The sequence below is a fragment of the Stegodyphus dumicola genome, chromosome 8 (assembly GCF_044657685.1).
Source record: "Stegodyphus dumicola isolate Sdum_Otavi_A_Nest chromosome 8, ASM4465768v1".
In the NCBI taxonomy this organism is placed as follows: domain Eukaryota; kingdom Metazoa; phylum Arthropoda; class Arachnida; order Araneae; family Eresidae; genus Stegodyphus; species Stegodyphus dumicola.
In genome coordinates this window covers 160,235,923-160,258,605 of record NC_140775.1, presented here as the reverse complement: position 1 = coordinate 160,258,605, position 22,683 = coordinate 160,235,923, and the positions used below count along the sequence as shown (strand labels likewise).

Below are 22,683 nucleotides of genomic sequence, written 5' to 3'. Positions count from 1 at the left end.
TCAAAACTCATATTAATAAGGTATGTGACCCGGACCTTTACAGCGACCGAAAACTTTACGACGATTTCCCATGCTTTCAAGGAGGTGATGATGAACCATCGCAGATGCTAGCAGTGGCGATTCTTCCATTAAGTCAGAGGGAACAGGGTGGCCACTCTATATGAAAAATGCTCCACACAAAGTGTACTCATTAACGATATTTTTTTTTCTATGGGGACGGGGATTATCATCTATATCCAAAGAGGACAAATCCCCGTTCAACCCAGCGGGACTTAATGTTCACACATTCCGAGTTTAAGTACGGAAAGTCAGAGATGGGCGGCCACGCATTCACCTACAAATAGAGTAAAATACAGCGTAGTCCGTCTCCAAGTGTTAACCAATGGGAGCCAAACCCCTCGAAACTTCGAAATCTCACCGTATAGCAATCCCACAGCCAAAGAGGCAGACAAAACAGTAGCATATATTCCCTGCCGAACCTGAGCCTACCAGGGTTCTAGTTCTCCTACTACGGTTTTAGTCCTCTGAAGACTGATTTTATACTCCCGTGGTTGAGACTGCCTAGGAACAGACCCTAGCCAGTAGCTTCACCGATTTTACCGGCGTTGATGCCCGGAGGAAATCGTCCATAAGGAGAAAATCAGGACCAGGATCGTTTAACCATTACAGAACGGCCTTTAATGACGTGCAGTTGGGAGCGATATCCCATTGAAATTGTCGTCCATATCATGATGTATTTCCATGTATGTATGATCATGTCCATACCATGATCTAAATGTGTAATGTTCAATTATAAGACTGGTTCCGCATACCTCATTCTCTCCAGATCTTTACATGCTAACTATCTGAGTAGTGCAGTGCATATCTGGTCATGAATTTGGCCTTTCTGGATTCAGTGGTTAGCGGAATACAGACGTTTAATACTCAGGCTTACATTTCCTTCATGTAAACCTTCGACACATAGTATTTGGCAGATATACTTTACCATGTAACGCTGCAACCATGTATGTAACAATTCTGGAGGACTCTTATCAATTCTGCTTAGCCACTATAGCAATAAACCGATTTTCAAAAGAGGTGGTCACTCGGACACAGGTCGTCGTATAGTAGTTTGACTTGTTTGGATTTTTCCCCAGTTTGAGAAAAGATAAACTTATCAGGGGCAAAGACAAGAACGACATCTTTGACTGACTATCCTGTTTCAATTCGTTCGACAGCATCCTAGCGCTTATTATTCATCATTCGTCTTCTTTCAGTCAAAGCAACATGAATATCATTAAAAACTATTTGACGAAGGTTATAAACATTTTATATTAGAATTTAAATTAATCTCCTTCAGTATGTTGGCATCTTCAGCGTCTGTAGCTTATGTTTGAACCGTTACAGCCAATTACAGCCAATTACATAAGACTGGACCGTTAAATGTAATTGGCTGTAACATAACGATGCTTGTATACTGCCCTCTGCATTCGCGGCGATTTTCAGCTACTCAAATTCAATAACGCTTTCAAAAAGTGATAATATGCAGTGCGTGTTTAATTTGTAAAAACTAGCTTATGTTACATCATTTTCTATAGAGTGTCTAAAATTCAAAAACAGCAAAGAATATTGAACCTAAACTGTCTATAAATAACATAACAATCTTGTATTTAAAGCAAAAATGTTTGATTAAAGTGACCTGGAAATGGAACAAAAGAGATAAATTATTTTTAAATGAAACTAACCTCAAAGGATTAATTTCAATAAAACTTCACGTTTAATTCATGTGAGTACAATACAGCATTACTGTAAATAAAACTCTGTAGTTTTAAAAGTATTACTCACATAATGAAAATTAAGAAATGATGCATTAAAAGAATTGAAAACTAACTTAACCTATTTTTGGACCATATACCATAAATACTCTACATTCTCCGCTGGTCATATCAGTTTTCTTAACTTTTTGTCCACTAACGAGCAAGTAGTAAAGTCGCAAATTTGGTAGTTGTAAGCGAATGTAAACTCCAGGGAATGGGCTGATTCCATGGGTGGTTTCGTGATTTTTCCTATGAGATACAGACGTGTCTCTTACAAAGTTATCCCTTTCCTTTTCCTTACGCAGGCAGCCCTAGTGTGCTTTCTTTAGTCGAGTCTAATCCACCGCCGTGTAGGCTTCTTGACTTGACGCCATGTCATTCCTTCCTTTGCATATTTGTTAAGGACTTTGTTTTCGTTCGTACCTCCTGCTTTGCTGAAGACACCAGTGCAGCACAGGGGACGTTTTGATTTTGCTATGACGATCACAAACAAGGAAATGTTGTAAAACAGATAACCAAATTGCCTCCAGAATTTGACAAGGGACCTCCAAAATTGTTACATACACGGATGCAGATGGCAGAACAGATATTCTATCCGCTTGCGAACTAATTCAAAAAACCGGTTCACTTTACTGAGTGAGCGAATTTGATTCGACAAATGGAGCGATAAGTTCAGTTCCCAGGTTAGGGAAAAATGGAAAGTTTCTCATCCCATATTGAAAAGTAAAATTAATTTTGATCGTTCCCCGATTTTCTGAATAACTTTTATTCTATAATGTTATTGTTACTTCTATGTAGGAAACCTATTTTAGGGAATCGTTAAACTATAGTTGAGAGAAATCAATGCTGTGTGTTAAAGGTTTGATTGGGTCGATTACACGCACCGTTCGATTCTTTTTAATGTTCGCTCCAACCTCGCACACCGCTTTTGATTCATTCCTTGTATATCCATTCAATGTCTATTCTTATACATCCAGGGTAATTATGAGTCTTAGAAAAATGCCGATTTAGTTTAGCGAACGAACGTTTCTGTCCTGATCCAATACAAGTGTGGTTTTGTCCACATCTAAACGAGGCATAGTACATAAAGCATTTGTAAGCGTGTGGAACAAAACGTGGTGAACTTCCGGCTCTTTTTACGCATGAGGTTTATTGTTTGTATATTGTATAACACTTTAAACAAAATGTGATATTTTGAAATCCGATGAATTATTTATTGTAGTGCCCTTTATAATATGAAAAATCCTATATAATCTTATTTTAGAATTATTATTTGCAATATTTATTGGTTATTTTAAAGATATTTCTATGAGCTCAAGTAATACTCCAAATAATTCACTATCATTAACGTTACACTCCATCCTATGTAAATTTTCCTTATTGCAGCCGTTTCTATTCCAACTGAGCCTTTTTCTTGTTGTAAGGAATTAAACACATTCGTCCCATGAGTCCTTCTGGTGCAATGGTCTGCATAGCCATCGAAATGTTGAATGCTTTTATTATTTTTAAACATACTATTCTGCAAGAGATCAATTGATTTTTCACATTTACCTCAGAGAAGAAACTAAATAATCTCAATATCAGGGCAGCGCAAATGGAATGGAACACTGAAAGAAATTTTAATTCTTTCCAAGAAGAGTTTCAAGCATTTTGGGATTAAGAAATGATTCAATTTTCAAAGGCATCGAGAACTGCTTGATGATAAGCAGAAAGCAGATCATCATATGGCGAATAATTGGATAAAAGATCTTTTATTTGGGCTACTAAATGGAATACAAGCGAGAAATTTACAATTTAGACGAAAGGAGAGAGGGACAGACCATTTCTACAAGAAGTTAAGGAAAAGCGAGGTTTAAGAAATACTGTATTGTTAACGTGCAATATTGTTGCAACGATTATTAAGATATCATTGTTTATTGTCAAAACCGAAAACACTCCATAATAAGAGTAAAAAATCCACCTCTAACCTACCAATAGCTACAAGAATTCCCAGATGGCAAGTAATATTTTTATTGATTATAATTAGAAATGGACAACAAGCTAAAGAAGTGAAAAAAATTGCTTTGTCGCTAGATAACTGGTCTGCACGTCCTTCTCATGTCGTCCTGAGAAACAATAATGTTCTCTTTGAAAATTCAACAAATTGTAAAATTCTTAAAGCCTTTCAAATGTCATTATATGTCACGTATCTGGCTGCGGTGAGCCAATCAGCTGCCTTGCAGAGTCCAGCAAGTGAGAGAGACGACATTTGCATGTTAGCCTCAGAGGAGGCAGGTGGTATATTAACTATGTTGTAGGAGCGAGGTAGTGCTCCGAGTTTACTATTATTCTTTGAACGTTCATTTTTTTTTCCATTACTCTTTGAACGTTAAGTTTTAATAAATGTTTGTTTCGTTTTCCTTATGGTGCCTTATTCATCCGTAAGGTCATTACATTATAGAAAAGATATAGTTTACAAAATTAAAAATAAATGGAATCTTGTGAAAATGCAAGCAGTTCAAATGAAGTAACTTTAGCTAACGAATTCGATAGCTTTGCTAGAGGCCATGAATATTTTAGACAGGGCATGGGGGACAGTCTTTAAAAATATATTTAGAAATAGCCTTTCAAAATGCAGATTTATTTAACAGAATCTTCAGAGAAACTGCGAGTTTAGACAACGTTTCGCAAATCAATGAGCTGTGAAGAAATATTTTTAGGATGCGTTGCAAATGACGATAATATTGAGACATCATTATGAAAAAACTAATATAGAAATCGCCTTATATTAAACTTATCGGCTTAATTAAGATGTTTAGACCAAAACTGATTTAAAAAGTTGTGGGTACTGTACTTCCTTTTGATTGTCTTTAAACAAAAACGCTTGGCCGAAGTGTTTGTGATTCCGACTGACTTCTTACAACAACTTGAACAAGAATCACCTTTTTTATGCCGCCGTGATTTAAATTTATATTTTTATATTGCGATATAAATTAAAGACATTTTTAATAAATGTGTAAACATTTTCAGAGATATAACTTTATAAATTGTTTAACTACGCATATTCCTAAAGCAGGCAAATTTCAACAAGTCTCTCAATTTTGGTCACCATTTATAGCTCTGAATAATTACTGCATTATAATTTAGGTAGAATGTAGGCATTATCAACCATTTCATAAAGTCAGACGATGTCCATCAAAATAATGTAAATGTAGTAACAATCACCGGATCTCATTACCACAGTTAACTTTTTAAAAGGTTGTGTTGTCCATACTCACTCAGCAACAGACTAGTAATTCTTACAATTAACATTTGATTCTAATACGCTTACTTGTAATGTAAGCATATTAGAATCAAATGTTTAAGGTCCTTTAAGGATCCTTAAACATTTGATTCTAATATGTTTAAGGTCCTTTAAGGATCCTTAAACATTTGATTCTAATATGTTTAAGGTCCTTTAAGGATCCTTAAACATTTGATTTGCCATTAATTCATTTGTTTAAGGACTTATCCTTAAAAAAAGTCATTAAATTCTGCAACTGTAATGCTGAATTTAGATTTTGAAAATGAAATTTTATATCATTATTAATTTTAGAATATCTTTTTCAGATTGCCCGACTGCTGCTGGCCGAAGATGCTTGCTGTTTTACGATGTAGTTAGCATTTATTGACCATGCTTCAAGCTTCCGGGCACCAAAATGAAACATTTTCAGTGACTTCCTCTGAAACGGACGATGATTTTGACAGCTCCTGGGATATCACTACAAAATGTCTCATTGGTATCCCACTGGCCATCATCATCTTTATGTCAATAACTGGTAACCTTCTTGTCTGCCTGGCTATATATACCGATAGGAGGCTTCGAAAATTGGGTAATCTCTTCCTCGTGTCTCTAGCATTAGCAGATCTCTTCGTGTCATCGCTGGTGATGACTTTTGCCGTAGCCAATGATCTTATGGGATACTGGATGTTTGGCCCTCAATTCTGCGACACGTGGATTGCTTTCGACGTTATGTGTTCCACTGCATCCATCCTTAATTTATGTGCTATCAGCCTGGACAGATTTATTCATATTAAAGACCCTCTTCGATATGGTCGTTGGATGACAAAACGGGTAGTACTTCTAGCCATAGCTGGTATTTGGCTTATGTCTGCTTTGGTGTCATTCCTTCCCATTAGTCTTGGTTGGCATAAGCCAAAAAAGATGACGGATTCTGAAGATGAGGAGCTGCGCCCAACATGTGCTCTGGATTTGACGCCCGTTTATGCTGTGGTTTCATCCATCATAAGTTTCTATGCACCATGTGTAGTCATGGTAGCTTTGTACACGAGACTGTACTTGTACGCGCGAAAGCATGTACGTAATATACGAGCGGTTACTAAGACTGCTTCTAGTTCAAAGGCCTCTGGTTCGAAGGGATTCAACAGCAATCACACGAATCATCATCATCACCATCAACACATGGACCACAAAGCAGCAATCACTTTGGGTTTCATCATGGGGACGTTTCTTGTATGCTGGGTCCCTTTTTTCTGCATCAATATCGTGGCTGCTGTCTGCAAGTCGTGTATCTCAGACATGGTGTTCAAATTTCTCACGTGGTTGGGTTATTGCAACTCCGCCCTCAATCCTATAATTTACAGTATTTTCAACTCTGAATTTAGAGATGCTTTCCGGAGGATTCTTCTCACTTATTTGCAAGCTGAGTGCTGCTCCACAACCCTTTGCAGCGGTGGTTCTACTGATCGTTTCGACGCAAGACGTGCCACTCAAGGAGGCGGTGGGGGCATTCGACCTCCCGCCAGTCCAGATCCTATTAATAGGATTGAAATGCAAGGGAACTGGTCTGGAAAATCATCGGACGTTTAAACTGTATCCCAACTTGAATGTGTTTCATTGAAATGGTTTTCAGTTCGATTGCATCCATGTCTTCAGAAAGTGAGCAGGTTCTCTTTAACATTGATAAGATTAGTGAAACTCTGAGATCGTCATTTCTGGATTTTTCTCAAAGTCCTGTTTCTAGTTTATCTGTACAGTGCATTCATGTAATTTATCATTTAAACTACTTATTATTTTGATTACTAAAACGCATTATTTGCACCGATCAAACTTTTAATATTCATTAGACTAAATGAATGAGCTTACACTATTCTTTGCACGTTTGTATTAGACACTAGAACCTTATGAACATACTTTGGTTGCCAGATAGCTGATTAGATTATTTTTAATGGAATATCTGAAATATAGCAATATTTCGAAACTGAAAAAAGGAACTTCAGGTAGAATCAGAAAAAGAATTTTTGATTAAATAACCTGAATACTCTTATCTTAGAAAACCAAGCAGCCACCCATAGTTTGTACATACTTTATTGATCTCATAGGTTAAGCAACAATTATATGTTTCGTGTTTGTTATCTAACATCTAACATAAGTTGACAATAGTATCTTAATGACCATGCAGTTGGCATATCCTTATATAACAGAGATGCTGTTGTTATTATAAACTTACATAGGTTAACGACATGGTTTGATTAATATAATTTACCACCTTTCATGAATTCATATTATTCCAAAATCATTTGGGTAATGAATTGCAGATGTAATGTACTACTTAATAGCTGCTTGTGTCATGCACAGTGTATTGTATTTGCAAATGTTTTCTAGGGATAATGTAATGGATAATTATTGACTTTCTAAGAAGAATTATTATCCATAATGTTATTCCTGTCACAAAAATAAGTCTTAGGTTATTAGCGATTTACCATCTAAGCTTTCCGTAAAGAGGAACTTTTTAGTAATCGCTATCAGTTATTTAATAAATTCATGCCAGCTAATTTATTCTCCCAGTTTTCCAATGTTCTTTTAGTAATCATTTTATATGAGACTTTGATAAAATTCTGTATGTTAAAAAAGCACTCTGCACTTGGTAGCTTAGAAAAGTAACTATTGTTTCGACGGTTGTGTCATACTCAGGAGCAGAGCCTTACCGAAGGTGGTCCTTTAAATAACTTCAGGCTAGAAAAAATATTTTATTTTTAGTTTAAAAAATGAGAGGGGTTTGTAAAATTAAAATGTAATAAATCAGATATTTATAATGCATTAATAGCTATTCATACAGCACATAAAAATATATGTGCTGTATGAATAACTATTAATGCATTATAAATATCTGATTTATTTATTATGATTTATGATATTTTCCTATAGTATTAAATTCTGTCGTCGAGGCTTTGGTCAAGAGAATGAAATGTTTTGCACCTTATATCTTTCTAAAGTTATTTTATTTTGCTCCTTTTTTTTTTTTTGTTTCAAAATGGTATATTACAATAAGGACGCACAATCATTGAGCTTTCAGAAATGGCCTTGTAAAAATGAGTTACAAAAGTTAATTTATATAACTAAATTTAATGTTGAAGATAAAACGTATATTCAGCTTATTCATAAAACCAGAAGGAAAAAGAAGTTTCTTCATTTTGTTTACTTTCATTGTTTTCTTTATTGACTAAACAGCAGAGAAATAATTACATATTTCATGTAGAGAAAAAAAATTTGCAAAAGTTAGATACATATTAGAAGTACTCTTTTACGTGTTTGCCTTCCTGTTGAAAATATTTGTTATAACGTGACACCACTTTGTCAAACTTGCCGCTTAGCCCATTGAACTTTGTGTCACTCAATCATCACTCAGTTTCTGTTCTTTGCTGATACCATTTAATCACAATATTATCACTTATGAAGTTTATTCAAAACTATCTATGATGAACCAATTACGCTAAGTTTCAGGTGTAGTTTGAACACCGGCTTGAAGAAATCTAAACATGGAAGATGAAATTTCAAGCACAGTTTAAAGAAATATAATGATGAGAGATGCAGTTTCATTTGCGGGTTTAAATTTCAATTTGAGGAAATCTAATGATGAAGGGTAAAATTTCAAATGCGGTTTGAGATCCAGATTGAAGAAATTTAATGACGGAGGATGAAACTCCATTTGCGATTTCTGTTTTAGCTTGAAGAAATCTAATAACTGAAGATGACATTTCACAGCTTGAACTCCAATCTGAAAGAATCTAATGACGGAGAATAAAATTTCAAGTGAAGTTTCATATTCAGCTTGAAGAAATTTAATGACAGAAGATAAAATTCCAAATACAATTTGAAATACGTCTTGAAGAAATCCATCGACAAAGGATGAAATATCATTTGCGATTTCAACTTCAGTTTGTTGGAATCTGATGAAAGAAGATGAAATGTTAACTGCAGTTTGAATATTCGTTTTAAAGAATCTACTGACGGAGGATGAAATTTTAATTCCAGTTTCAGTTTTAACTGGAAGAAAACTAATGACAGAAGATAAATTTTCAAATTCAATTTGAAATCCATCTTGAAGAAACCTAATGACGGAGGATGAAATTCCATTTGTGACTTCATCGTCTGCTTGAAGAATTCTAATAACGGAAGATGAAATTTCGAATGCAGTTTTAACTCTAACTTGAAGAAATCTAGCGCCGGATTGAGGTTTCAACTTCAACTTGAAGAAATCTAATGATGGAACATGAAATTTCAATTTCAGTTTGAAGAAATCTATTCCTGGTGCTAATCTTGTACATGGCTAGAGTTACGATTCTGTTTGACATATTCATACTCACGCTACACGAATATGATTAAGCAAAAGGGAGAATTGTTTGAGCAAATGATATAATAACATGTATCTAACTTTTGTAAGAACTGAAACATATTTTCTATTTCCATGCTATTTGGAATTTGATTCAAATATAGATCGCAACAAATATCTGAATTTCAAGATGATTATATTTTAAAATTTTAAAAAGTAATTTTATTTAATCGTGAAGAATATTTTTCATTCTTTTAAACACTTTAAAATTACCAGTGTTTATAATGGTTGAAATATTATAGTATTTCTAAAAATCAAGCATTATTGAATAAGTCTTGTGTGGTTCTTGAATTTCAATGTAGTAGATTTTATAGATGATTTAAAAAAACATAAGTCTTCTCTGACTATACGCAAAACCACAATATAATATGTGTGTAGGAACCGATTATGACAGCTAAATTCTAAGCAGTTCCTAACATGATCTTTTATAAACATAAAACATGAATCTATTTCTATTTGCTAAAGTTTACTGTAGCAATAACGTTTGTATGTATTCCTTGGGCTGAAAATCAAACTGATAAACATGGTGAACATTAGCCATATATCATATATATTTTTAATTAAAAAATGTGATATTTGTATTTAAAAGAAATAATTGTGTGTTTGGCATGTCAAAGGAAAGCTTGACGCCTACTAAACATTAAAAGATATAGGAAAACTTCTAAAAGAAAGTTCTGTAATTTGAATAAATGTAGAATTCGTTCTTAAGTAAATAAATACAACACAACATTATAAATTCATTTATTGTAATGTATTTATTTTTGCCTGCTTCTTAACGTCTAAATAAGTTATCTTTTTTATGCATATGCTATGGTGTATTAGACATAGGTTAATGTAGCAATGTTAAACTCAAGAATGTTCTAAAATTTTTTTGGGGTAATTTATCATGACATTCATATAATCATTCAAAAATTTAAAAAGAATGGAAATTCTTATTTTTCCACCTTTAGGATTAGAATTCAGATGCTTTTTACATTACGACTGCCGTATTAACTATGATAAACAAATGCGAAAGAGCTTAATGACTTCTCCGTGATTATCAAAACCAAGACAAATATTTTTCGGGAGCTAAGAAACAATGAAAATTAAAGGCAGAATTTAAATGTTTCATTGTAAAATATAATTTGAATGCGGTTGGTCTGCTACAGTGGCTGATGCAGCGCAGAGTTTGTGTATACTTGTTAAAATATAGATCATCAGAGAGGATGGTCTTGAATTTAAACAGTTTTACTAGAAAACATACACTGCTTGACATTGAAAATGCAACACCAAGAAGGAGTGGTCAGAAAGTGATGAAATTTGAAAAAATGACAGAGACAGCAAGCAGCAATAAGATCTTTATTTCAAAATGATAGTCAGAATACAGAGCGAGAACGACGTCGGCTCAGTAGGATAAGTGATAAGTGACGGGGAACGTGGGCACTGTCCCTTTACCATAGTCATTAATCAGTACAGCACCACACCCACCATTATTTAGATAACAACATTAACATATACATGGTTCGAGGTACATATGATGCAACTACAATATGAGAAGAGATTGCAATGTTACAGTTGAAAGATTAATACAATATGTACATATTTATATAGTGTTACTATTGTGGCATGAAACGATATTCATAGAAGGAGTAATTACTCGTACATCTCGGGGGGGATAGATATAAACAATATAACATATACAGGTTGTTATGCGACAACATGACATTCGCAATAGTGATGTTATACCAGAGGTACGGATATATGTTGGACAATTTGTACGACGTGCATGACATGGGAGGACTACGAGCTAAATGATACAATACAATTACCATACAAAGTACAAGTTATAATATTACGTACAGACAGATTATAACACCGCTGTTAATGTGAACTACAACTTAAAATAGGTAAAACAGCAGTAGGATGTAGGACCACCGCAGACAGCGATGCACGAAGAAACACGTCTAGGCATAGAGTCAATAAGAGTGCGGATGGTGTCCTGAGGGATGGCTCTCCATTCCCTTTCAACCATTTGCCACAGTTCGTCTTCTAAACGAGGCAGGGGCAGAGTCTTCCAACGGCGTCTAATTACATCCCACACATGTTCGATTGGTGACAGGTCAGGAGAGTACGGTGGCCAGGGAAGCATCTGTAAACCTTGCAGAGCATGTTGGCAGATGCGAGCACTGTGTGGTCGGGCGTTATCCTGCTGAAAAATTGTATTAGGCAGCACCTGAAGGTAGGGGATTGCCACCGACCGCAGTACATTATCCAAGAATCGTTGGGCCGTCATAGTACCCTGAATACGAACTAGAGGTGATCTGGAATCGTAGGCAATAGCGCCCCAAACCATTATACCACGTTGTCTCGCGCGGTGGGGCGTTCCACAGTTACTGCCGGATTAGATCTGTCTCCACGTCGACGCCACAAGCGTAAGCGGCGAATGTCACTGGATAAACAGAAGCGTGAGTCATCTGAGAACACGACGTTTCGCCATTCTGTCATCCACATTGCTCCAGTCCGGCACCATTCTAAACGTTGTCGTCTATACTGTGGGGTCAATGGCAGTCTTCTTAACAGACGCCGTGAGTAAAGGCCACGTTCAACCAATCGACGGAAATGGTTCTGATCGACACGGGAATATCCAGGGTATCTTGCACATGCTGCAGAATCGCGGTACAAGTGACTTGCGGGACCGCCACAGCTTGTCGGCGGATGCGTCGATCCACGCGTGCTGACGTCCCTCTGGCTGCACCTGCACCCCTCCTTCTTCCCACATTTCCTTGTTCCAACCATGTTCGCCATAGCCGATGCACCGTGCTCGCATCCATGTGGGTATTAGCTGCGATTTGACGTAAGGACCAACCCGGCCTTCTCAGTCCGATCACCATACTCCTGGTAAAATCGTCTATCTGCTGGAAATGCAATCGTTGACGGCGGCCTGGCAATTCTCTCCTATTACACATATCCTCTGGGATAAAAACGAACTTTATTCGATAATTCGTCTGGCAGAAAACCACACGAATGTTGCCCATTCTGCGCGTTCTTTTCCTTATATCTTACTTCACGTGCGTCGGAGAGCTGCGCATTTCACATCATTCGCATAACTCAGTGACGTGCGTCTACTCTAAAATTTGCATAAATTTCTGACCACTTATTCTTGGTGTTGCATTTTCAATGTCAAGAGTGTATTAGACGGAGACTGACAATTTATATTGCAAAGTGAACGTTAAAGTTCACATTTTCTTTCTTTTCATTGTATTAATGAATTCAACCCAAATCCTTTTGCTTGAGCTGCAAAGCTTATCTTACTTCTGTTTACATACGCTGGATCAAGTATAGTGTAATTGTAGCAAAGACAGCAAATCATGAATCTTAGTAGATGGTTTTATCCCATAAATTAGACAAAAGTTGCTTTAAGCACCTATAAAAGTATAAGTCCTGAGTAACAGAACAGAAACGGGTTTATGATAAAATATTTAGTATCGACCGGCTAAGAGTCTAAACCCCTCCATGGACTTTAAGACCCCTGCCTTACATGGAGTCGTCTGCAGTTTTACTATGTTGGTGGAGTGGAACGGAGACAATGTATTGTTAATATTGCGTGTAATTATAAGAAGAAGAATATTAGGAAGTAATGTAATACTAGGTTCATCTTTTTCGAAACCCTGTATTGTCAAATTCTTTCTTACGTTGGCCAATGTTTTGTTGCACCAATGCTGTCTGGAGTTGTGATCAATTTATAGAAGGATAGCATTCTGTGAAATGTCACTAGTGCGCATTCCATGTATTTTTAATGCAGCTTGGTGGAGCAAGCTGGCCTCTTAAGCAAATGTTATCACGAATTTCATGTTATTTACATAGAGATGACAGAGGGCGAGGACATTTGGTGGATAATAGAAGTAAGCAGGTATACATCCCACGTCCTGCCATGGCTGGAAGCAACAACTCCGTGGAACTCCATTGGAGTACTCTTTGGGAGTTAAGTGTATACAAATACAATGAGTAAAGTGAAAGCAGGATAATTGGGTATTACAAAAGCTAGTTTAAAGGTTTGCTTAAGTTCGCCGTTTATCGTAATTCGCATGACTATACTATAATGCACTAAGTGTTCAGATTGCTCATGGAATACTCTACAGCTCTTCATTGCAGAATGTATGCTGTGGTTTGTTGACTCAGTGAGTAAAAGTCTTATATGACCTGGCAGATGTCCTATCCATTAGCTATTGCAGACCTGGACAGGACATCTGTAAGGTCATATTAGACTTTCAGTTAGTGAGCTACTCCCGCTTTAGTATTTATTCACAGTAAAAGGCTTCGTGTGTTTTCATTCTTAAAAATGAACCGAGATCCATTTTACATTTTGAATTAGTTTTGCGCAATGGTAACTTCTGGTTCCCGTTTTCACACATGAAAAGGTGCTCTGCAAGGTCCTGCACTAGATTATCGACATTGCCAAAGCATACTTTTCAAGACCTTAAACCCTTGTCCTTAAGAAGACGCGTTCTCAGTCTTCGTACGGATAACTTGCCACTGAGAAAGAAGATATACATATGTCTCTTGAAACTCATCTAACCAGTATATTTATTTACAGATAAAATTCATTCAGCCAACTTTTGTCCTTATTAAGAAATAAATTTATGAGTATTTTAAAAAAGCATTCATGATGGGAAAAGCGAAAGAGCATTGTTTTCATGTAAAATTAGATAAAAAATAAAACGAGATACTTTAATTCTCAGTCAACAGACTATTTAACTGATTATGTGAAACACGATTTGCAAATAAGAAATGTACCTCTCTCTCCACAACACTCTTTGCTTTTGAATTAAAAGCATAGTAGTTCCATGTATTCAATAATTCTTAATAAGGATGTTAAGAACATCTTATAGAGTCTCTTGCAAAGAACATTTTAAAGATTTACGACATAATTGCGATTAACGAAACCTGATAAGGAGTAATCATATCTAAAAGAACATTTCTTTCTTTCAGAAACATTTCTTCGATTGATTACTGTCCCAGACAAAAGTATGGAACAGTAATCAATTATGCTGACTGACTGGCGTCAAATATTATTACAAGAAAAATCATAATGCATTTCTCTGAAAACTGTAATATTAAACTGGCTTCGTATTTCCTTGCCAAATTATGCACGCAAAAACTTTACGTTTCCTAATTTTCTAACATATTGTTGGTTTCCTTTATTTATCAGTTTTCATCGGTTCCGTTGCTAATTTGTCACTGTGAATTACCGTATATTCCGAATATATATTGAACTGTGTATAAATTAAATAGTAAAATAGTGCGGAAAATTTCAGCTAAAATTGAAAACCCATGAATAAACCGGATTTAAAATTGCCCTATAAATTCAACTATTCCAACAACAAGAAAACAGCGTTGAATTGACTGAGCTTTAAGAGAAAAACTGTTAGAAACTGAACTTTAACTTCTAGTGATTGAACACTATCACCTTCAATGTAGTTAGACTTAACAAACTAGCTGAATGTGAATCTCTATTTCTCATCCAATATTATCCATGAAGTGGGTGTAACCACGATAGGGAATGGCAGACAGAGGAAGATGCCATCCACTCAAGCTTGCCTGTAGAAAAAAATCTTAGAATTGCTAGAAAATTTCAAATTGGGTGCTGATATTCAGAATTTGATTCAATCTGTAGTAAATAAAATTAAAATATTTTTTTCAAAGTATAATATTTTTTTCAAGTATGCGCTTCTGTAATCAAATTATTTGTGAATTGTTTTAAACTCGTAATCATACAGGCCCCCAAACTTTATTACAATCATTTTGCTAAATATGCTGGGTTTGCACACGGAAATATATAGCATTTTATTTTATGAATTAATATTCATGAAATATTACTCATTAATATATCGATGAAAGATTCTAAATAGCAGATAAGTAGACTCAAAATTGTTTTTAAAGAGCAGTGTCAAAATGCCTTCGGAAGATTTTGCTTTGGTTCAGTTTATAATATATATTTCAAAACACTGACAAAACATTCACGAGCTTCTAAAATATTCATAATCCATTTCAAAATATGACGAGCTTATAAAAAAGTATTCTTTGAGGAAAGCATTTTTATGTAAATGAAATAAAACTTATTTATCTTCTAAACTAAAAACGTTTGAACTGCTGCAATTTCATTTAGATTGAAATACTTCAGTGGATGTGATTTGTCTGTGTAATGATGCTGGTTGTCTCTGAATGTTTGTAATATATATTTTGCGATTGTTATGAGTTTCCGATTAGTTTATGTATATTATGAATTACTGGAAATAAAAACTCTTTTTATTATAGGGTGGAATTTATTTATTTCAGTATCGTTCTCTTAAAAATGAGAATGTTTTAATATTGTGCCCACTAATGAATATGATCTTTCGGAAAGTAGTAATATCAGTAGTGATGCAATAAATATAGTGCCTTTCTGCAAGGAAGCCGTATTAATTCAAGCCAACACAAACAGCCAAGACAGTAATATATCTGAACACTGATAGTTCGTTTCAGTTAGGTTCCTAGTAACTGAATGAGGTTAATTGTACATTGTTATCATGGTCTTTCCCATGGCAATAAGCTATAACTTTCATAGAAAATCCTTTTCGAAGCATCTTCCCATAACAGATATCACTCGAATGTTTTTTTTTATTATAAAGAACACCGTTCAGGAAAAACTGGAGGAAGCGAAAAAAATCGTCCTCTAATCATCATAAATGAAAATTTTTTTAAATTATTTTTCCTTCTCAATTCATAAAATATAGACAGGAAAATGTTTACTTTATATAAATTACCTCCCATGACATTACATTTTCGTGATACCGGTCATGATAAAATGCAGTTATGCCCAGTTCACACTATAATTATAAAGCAAGTGGGAACTTAATCGCTCTTATGGTGAACCATGGGTAAGAGCAAAGATCATATTTTATCATTAGTAAATAATCAACTATCATACTTTTAGTTTCACTAGCATGTTTCTGACAATATGAATACTGTTCAACATCATCTCAACCTAGATTTTGGCTTCCAGAGCTAATGTTTTCGGAATGTCGTAAACCTTTATTATTGTCAGCAAGCTCTCTAAAAGTCTTGATTACCGAGGCATCATATGTATCCTTATTCATCTAAATAAATGTAAACAGAAAATGTTTTCATTGCATTGAGTTATGACCACAATTAAGCTAACTTTATACTGAACAGAATTGCCAGAATAAAAATTCATTTTTTAAGATGCATAACAAAATGCTTACAAGATACATAGTTATTAATCAAAAAAATTGCATGCATTTAAATCAATAAACTGTACAAGGAAAAAACAATGAGAAATACAAAGCTTTGTTCATTATACCAGTGAACTGAGGTATTGGAAAAGGCACATAAGGATAACAGGCTGTCAGGATTTATTTTGTATTTATTTTAGTAGTAATACTCTAGTCCAAGTAGTCACTTTAGACATTAAGGCATTTCTGCTAATACTGAACCAAACTGTAAATCTTACGATGGAAGAACTGTAGTGCTATATCTCTAGAATTCTTTGAAGACATGCAAGCATCGTTGTTGCCCAGCTGGTGAAAAAGGAGATAATCAGTCAAGAAGAGATCGTTGAATACGGTGGCTGAGAACGGGTTTAGTAAACCAATTCGTGTGATGTTAGCTGTTTAGGATGCCATGTACTGACACAAATGCCAGCTACGTAGGTGCCTACTACTAAACAAACATTTATTGGTCCATTTCGGGCCCTTCTGAGCAGTAGAGGTCCTAATTTTGATTTAAAGTCATGGTGAACGATGCCAGCCGGACACTACCAAAACAAGAACAGTTTTTAAGGATGAAGGGACGGTTTTTGAAAGTGTCCTGTTTGCTGACTTTTGCATCGAATCACATGTCGGATCTCCGACGATAGTTGTACAGACCCGCTTTCTATGGCTACTAGCAAATGGATGGAAAATATCCTGCCCATTATATCACTGCGTGAGGGAGGTGAACCTTTGTATCCGACGATGTCTCTTATCAGTGAGAATGAAATCACGAAGGAAACTCGTGTGCAGCTTCTTCGCTTATTTCTGGTAGTCGTCGAAACACATTAAGTTTGATGTATATTGGGGAAGCACTTTCTCGAGAGTCATCTTTCACAATCTGCTTCAAACGATTGTTTAAATCCAAGGGATGCATCCTCCAATGATTTATGACGTGCATGAAGCATCAAAAATTAACTATGAATGTTTCATTTATTAGCTTTTTGTGGTCCAAAAGCTTCGTTAACACTATTTGCTGAAAACATACAGAAAGACCCACTTTGAACTAAAAATTTGACTCATTTGTGCAGAGTTCACAGTTCACTTGGATGATTTGTTGCAACATAGCACTGCTACTCAATCAAATGAATCAAATGTATCAAATGAATAACATCTTTCACAAATATATCAAATACATAATTTCGTTTATGTGATGTCACTGTTTACCTCCTATGTGCTTCAATATTTAATTTAAGCATTACTTAAAATCTGACATTTAAAATACACTAACCCAATATATAAGGTAAAATGCTAAATTAAATTTATAAAATTTTCCTTTTCAATTTGGCTATTTCTCTTCTCTGTTCTAAATAAAATGTTTCGAATAAATCTGCTTGGAGTGCATTTTTTTAACGTGAATCCATGTGGTATTATTCTTATGTGATCCTAATGACACATGCCCTTAAATAAAAGTTAAGTAAAACTCACAATACAAATGAGTTTTCCCTATGTTGTTGAGAAGTATTAAAAATCACACTTTTTAATTAACTTGTAGTGATTCATCAATATCACAGTAATGACGAGAATACTTTGAAACACTGAAACTCTCGCAAATAAATGAAGAAGCTCGATGCAGTAGTTAGCACAAGTAAAGAAAACTTTATTGCTCACTTAGTTTTGTTGCAACTTGGTTCAAAATTATGCGAGCGTCAATGTTACGATAGTAAAAGCAGTCTAGTGCCCGTAAAAGTTTAGTGCTTGATCGAGAGAGGCTAACAAGACTCTTTTCCATGCCTACGACTCTCAGACTCCCATTAAACAAATTAAACAATAAAACTTGAACTCCTTTCACCATAGTAACAGCAATGTTACGTTAATGTTTACACAAAATTAAATTATGCGAGCGTCAATGTTACGATAGTAAAAGCAGTCTAGTGCCCGTAAAAGTTTAGTGCTTGATCGAGAGAGGCTAACAAGACTCTTTTCCATGCCTACGACTCTCAGACTCCCATTAAACAAATTAAACAATAAAACTTGAACTCCTTTCACCATAGTAACAGCAATGTTACGTTAATGTTTACACAAAATTAAAATGTTCCGTCAAGTTCTAACATCTTATAGCCTGCCTGAAATGTTTCTCTCCCACTTCCGATTGCAGTTGTTTCCATTCATGTTTCAACAGGTGCTCCTTTTTCATTTTCTCTGCTACTATTCATTAAACCTCTTTTATTATAAATTACATTATAAAAGTTTCAACAATTGTTTAAAGTGCACATTTTCCTGTACAATTAAAAATTTGATCATAAACAGTTTTAAGTTCTCGCATTGACGATTCTTTTGGAGTTATCTTGATTGCAGGCATTTGCACAGAGATATTTTAATACTTTTCGAGAAAGTGTTTTGGCATGGCAATGTCATCATACAGAAATACATCATATACAGTGCATGACCATGTTATGACCGTGTACTGGATTTGATGGAAGAGACTGGAAGAGAATTTGATGCTTGAAGAATCACTGTTCTTATTGATAGACGTGCTCAATCGGGACTGTGCTCCTTCGGTAACAACGTGTATTAATTTTATTATATATCCAGACACATGATAATACATGAAAATGTGTCTTATAAAGATGATGGTATCTTTTAGTATTATTTGTTCCAGGGAACACATTCGGATAATCACTGTAATTGTCAGGGCCATTAAAGAAAATAATGTCATTTTCCGTTTTACACGAATTCGTTATAATTATTATTATTTAGCGTGATTAAAAGACCCTGTACGTTTTCAAATATGTTTTTTAAATTTCAAAACTTATAAAAAAATTGTTTGTATTATATCTTAACAAGAATTTCACGATTAGAATTTTTAAAAAATATTATTAAATTGCTTGTTTAAATAAAAGTTAAAATTATTTAAAATATGTTACTGCATATTTAAAAATTCATATTTTTATTATATTTCTTTCATTTCTTGAATTATGCTATATAAATTGCGCATTGAATTTTGAATGCTTTTATCGTAATATTCCATAATTTTGTTTTCATGCGTAGGGAAAAGAACAGAAAATCTATCTGCGTATTTTAAATACTTTTTAAAAAGTAACTACAAATCTTAACATTAATTGCACTTACATTATTATCAAAAATAGAATAGTAAATATGTGCAATATATTTGAAATCTATATCTTAATTACAAAAAAAAAGCCTTAGCAGTTTTGAAACATGGATGTAAGCAATAAACGAACATGGGGAAAAGTCAATTCATTTGATGTGCAAAAATTATATTTAACAGTAAAACTGTCTAAATTTTAATTCACTGTAATCATCTATTTGGCAAAACGAAATAAAATAAATTCTTACTACTAAATTAGGCTATTGCACAATGAAATGGCAAGCCTTTAAACAAACCGTCTCTTTAACTTTCTCCCTTCAAACATCAAAACCTTAACAATTTTTATACTATTACATGTTACAGCTTTACGAATTTCCTTATGTAATTCCCTACAGTTTTGATGATCATTTTCCATCATTCGAGTCCCATTCTATAGGTCAGATGCATCTGATTTTGCAAATGCATTATGAGTATCAGTAGTATATGTTTTAATTGTGTTCCTGTTACTTTTCAAATCTGACATTATTATTAATATTGTATCTGGTACAAACAATATAAAAAATAACATCAAATTTGTAAAGCATGTGCAATACATTATAAAGCATCACATATAAAGAAACCCATGCAATAAGAATTAAAATACATATGTGTAATTAGCTACGAAATGAATATCAATGATAATTGAAATCAACACAAAATTTATACAATAATAAAGCTCTTTCTTTGGGGGGGATAAGCATTCAATCATCTCATTAAAATTGGTAAAAGGATCTTCCCTTCATAGGAAGTATTGTCTTTCATTTTTATGTCTATGTTCAATACTTAATTCTCTAAATCTACATTACGATAAATGGACAAATTTGTAATACAAACAAACAACATATACTTTCCACTGCTGTAGAAGAAAGACGTTTTCTACTCACTTTTAAGAATAAAAAGAAAAAGATATTTTCTTTGTTCTGTGCTTTAAACAAAAATATTGTTCGAAATTTTCCTCCGTCTCCCTGCAGCTCATTCAGAAGCGGGAATGCAGATGATAAATGGAACAGCTGAAGCGCTTAAATTTTTAGCTGCCCGAGCGAGAGCTACTTTAAACTAATGTTACTTCGAATGGAGGTAGTGGCAATAACCCGCCTTCCTTCGGTTTGAAACCCACTCTTTATTTCGTTCTATTTTCTGTATGTGTAGGTCTTCTGTGTAGTATTTTTCAGTGAGACAATTTGTTTTACTCAACTCGGAGAAATAAACAAATACAAGTCGCTGTTTTATTTCGGTAAAACATTTCCAGAGAAAGTTAGGAGCAGTTATATTTAACCACAGCGAGGTAGCAGAAAGAAGAAGAGACATTCGATTTATTCTTTGGAATGTATAACTTGCTTAAAAGCAAATGGTAGTTAGCAGGACAATATTATCTATTATTTAACTATTTACTTTGTAATGTGCTTTTTAACAAGTAAGTGTTGTCTAATCTGAAAAGTTTATTATTATTTGGTAATATTTCCTATTGAGAAACATTCTTCTGCATCAAACACAGATTTTTCTAACGAGGACATTTCAGCAAATATAAAATAAGTTAGCGATCAGATAAATATATGGAATTGATTATTTTCATACGGTATTTATAAAATACTAGCTTTTACCCGCGATGATGTCCTTAAATAAATTTCAAAGACATTTGAAAAGAAAAGAAAATAGTTTGATTTTCTTTTCTTTTGCCTGACCAGGATAATCAGGATAAAATTTTAGTTACTATTACTTATTTTGGTGCTACTTTGGTAGACGGTTGCACGGATTTTGGCGATTTTTTGGTGATTTTTCTTTTGGCGAAATACGACTTATGGTAAACCCATTGCTTGATAAGTTATTTATGTTAACAAATACTTTGTTGTCATTTTATTTAAAAAATAATGCGTTTTATTATGCATAAATTCCGTGTTTTAAATATTATTTATGGCTTCTAAATATTAAAAATCAATTTAATTTTGCATTTTTATTTGAAATAAAAATTTTGTTGTTTATAATATTTTATATAATTTTATGTTGCGGATGATGTAATCAATGACGTCACCTTACTTAAAAAGTAATTGGTTTTATTAATATCTATAAATTTAATCTAATGTTTTAAACATTATTTATGGCTGTTAAATATTAAAATAAAATTTAATTTTGCATTTGTTTTAAAAATGATTTTATTATGAATGATTATTTAAATAATTTTAATTCTATGCGTGATGTAATCAGCTCCCTGATTGGTTACTGAATATTTGTGCATTACCGCGCCATTTTAAAATTTTATTATTCATCTCTTCGAATTCCTCAGATTTCAAATGGAATGGATATGTCCGTTTCGAAGATGAATATTGTTATTGGTAATTACCAACAATTATTGGTATCGGAATAAAAAAATTGCCCTTTGAGACCTTATTTTGGCCAACCTGTCTTTCCTAATCAAAGATTTATTTATAAATTGTCAATAGCGTCAGAGGAAATTATTTTAAATTTTTGGAGAAAACCTCGCTAATTGCTTCTTCAATGAAGAGCGAGAGATGTGGATCACAGATAAAGATTGTTAGAAGAACTTTTTTTTTTTTGTGGTACGTATCAATATACGACAGGTAAAATACTTTAAAAAAATGTAAGTACATAATTTTCTTTTACTTTATAATCGTATAATTTAATTTTTATTAAAATGTTAATACAATGTTTTCACGAATTCCTGAGATATTTATTGCCACATATGTTTTAATGTTAAATAATTAAATCCTATAAAACTTATTTTAAAGTATTTAAGTAATATTTTAATTCTTTTAAAAGTTAGTATGATGTTTTTAATTCGATATTCAATTTAAGTAATATTTTAATCCAATTAAATGTGCCGCAATGTTTTTATAGCGGTG

At 33.9% G+C, this 22,683-nt stretch overlaps 1 protein-coding gene and 1 long non-coding RNA gene across 3 annotated transcripts in view; one reads left to right on the top strand and one right to left on the bottom strand.

Moving 5' to 3' along the window:
- Positions 1 to 15,739, top strand: part of LOC118184559 (dopamine receptor 1-like) — a 382,281-nt gene extending 366,542 nt beyond the window's left edge. For both annotated transcript variants that reach the window (XM_085822659.1, XM_035354258.2), the window contains one exon: positions 5,385 to 15,739. In XM_085822659.1, coding sequence (XP_085678785.1) covers positions 5,449 to 6,645 — 1,197 coding nt within the window. In that variant the 5' untranslated portion in view covers positions 5,385 to 5,448 and the 3' untranslated portion in view covers positions 6,646 to 15,739. The remainder of the gene's footprint in view (positions 1 to 5,384) is intronic.
- Positions 1 to 20,935, bottom strand: part of LOC146996012 (uncharacterized) — a 126,927-nt gene extending 105,992 nt beyond the window's left edge. Inside the window, exons 1-2 of the long non-coding RNA XR_015042776.1 lie at positions 20,710 to 20,935; positions 16,395 to 16,563 (exon numbers count right to left, since the gene is read on the bottom strand). This is a non-coding gene — a long non-coding RNA (uncharacterized LOC146996012). The remainder of the gene's footprint in view (positions 1 to 16,394; positions 16,564 to 20,709) is intronic.
- Positions 20,936 to 22,683: the final 1,748 nt, after the last annotated feature.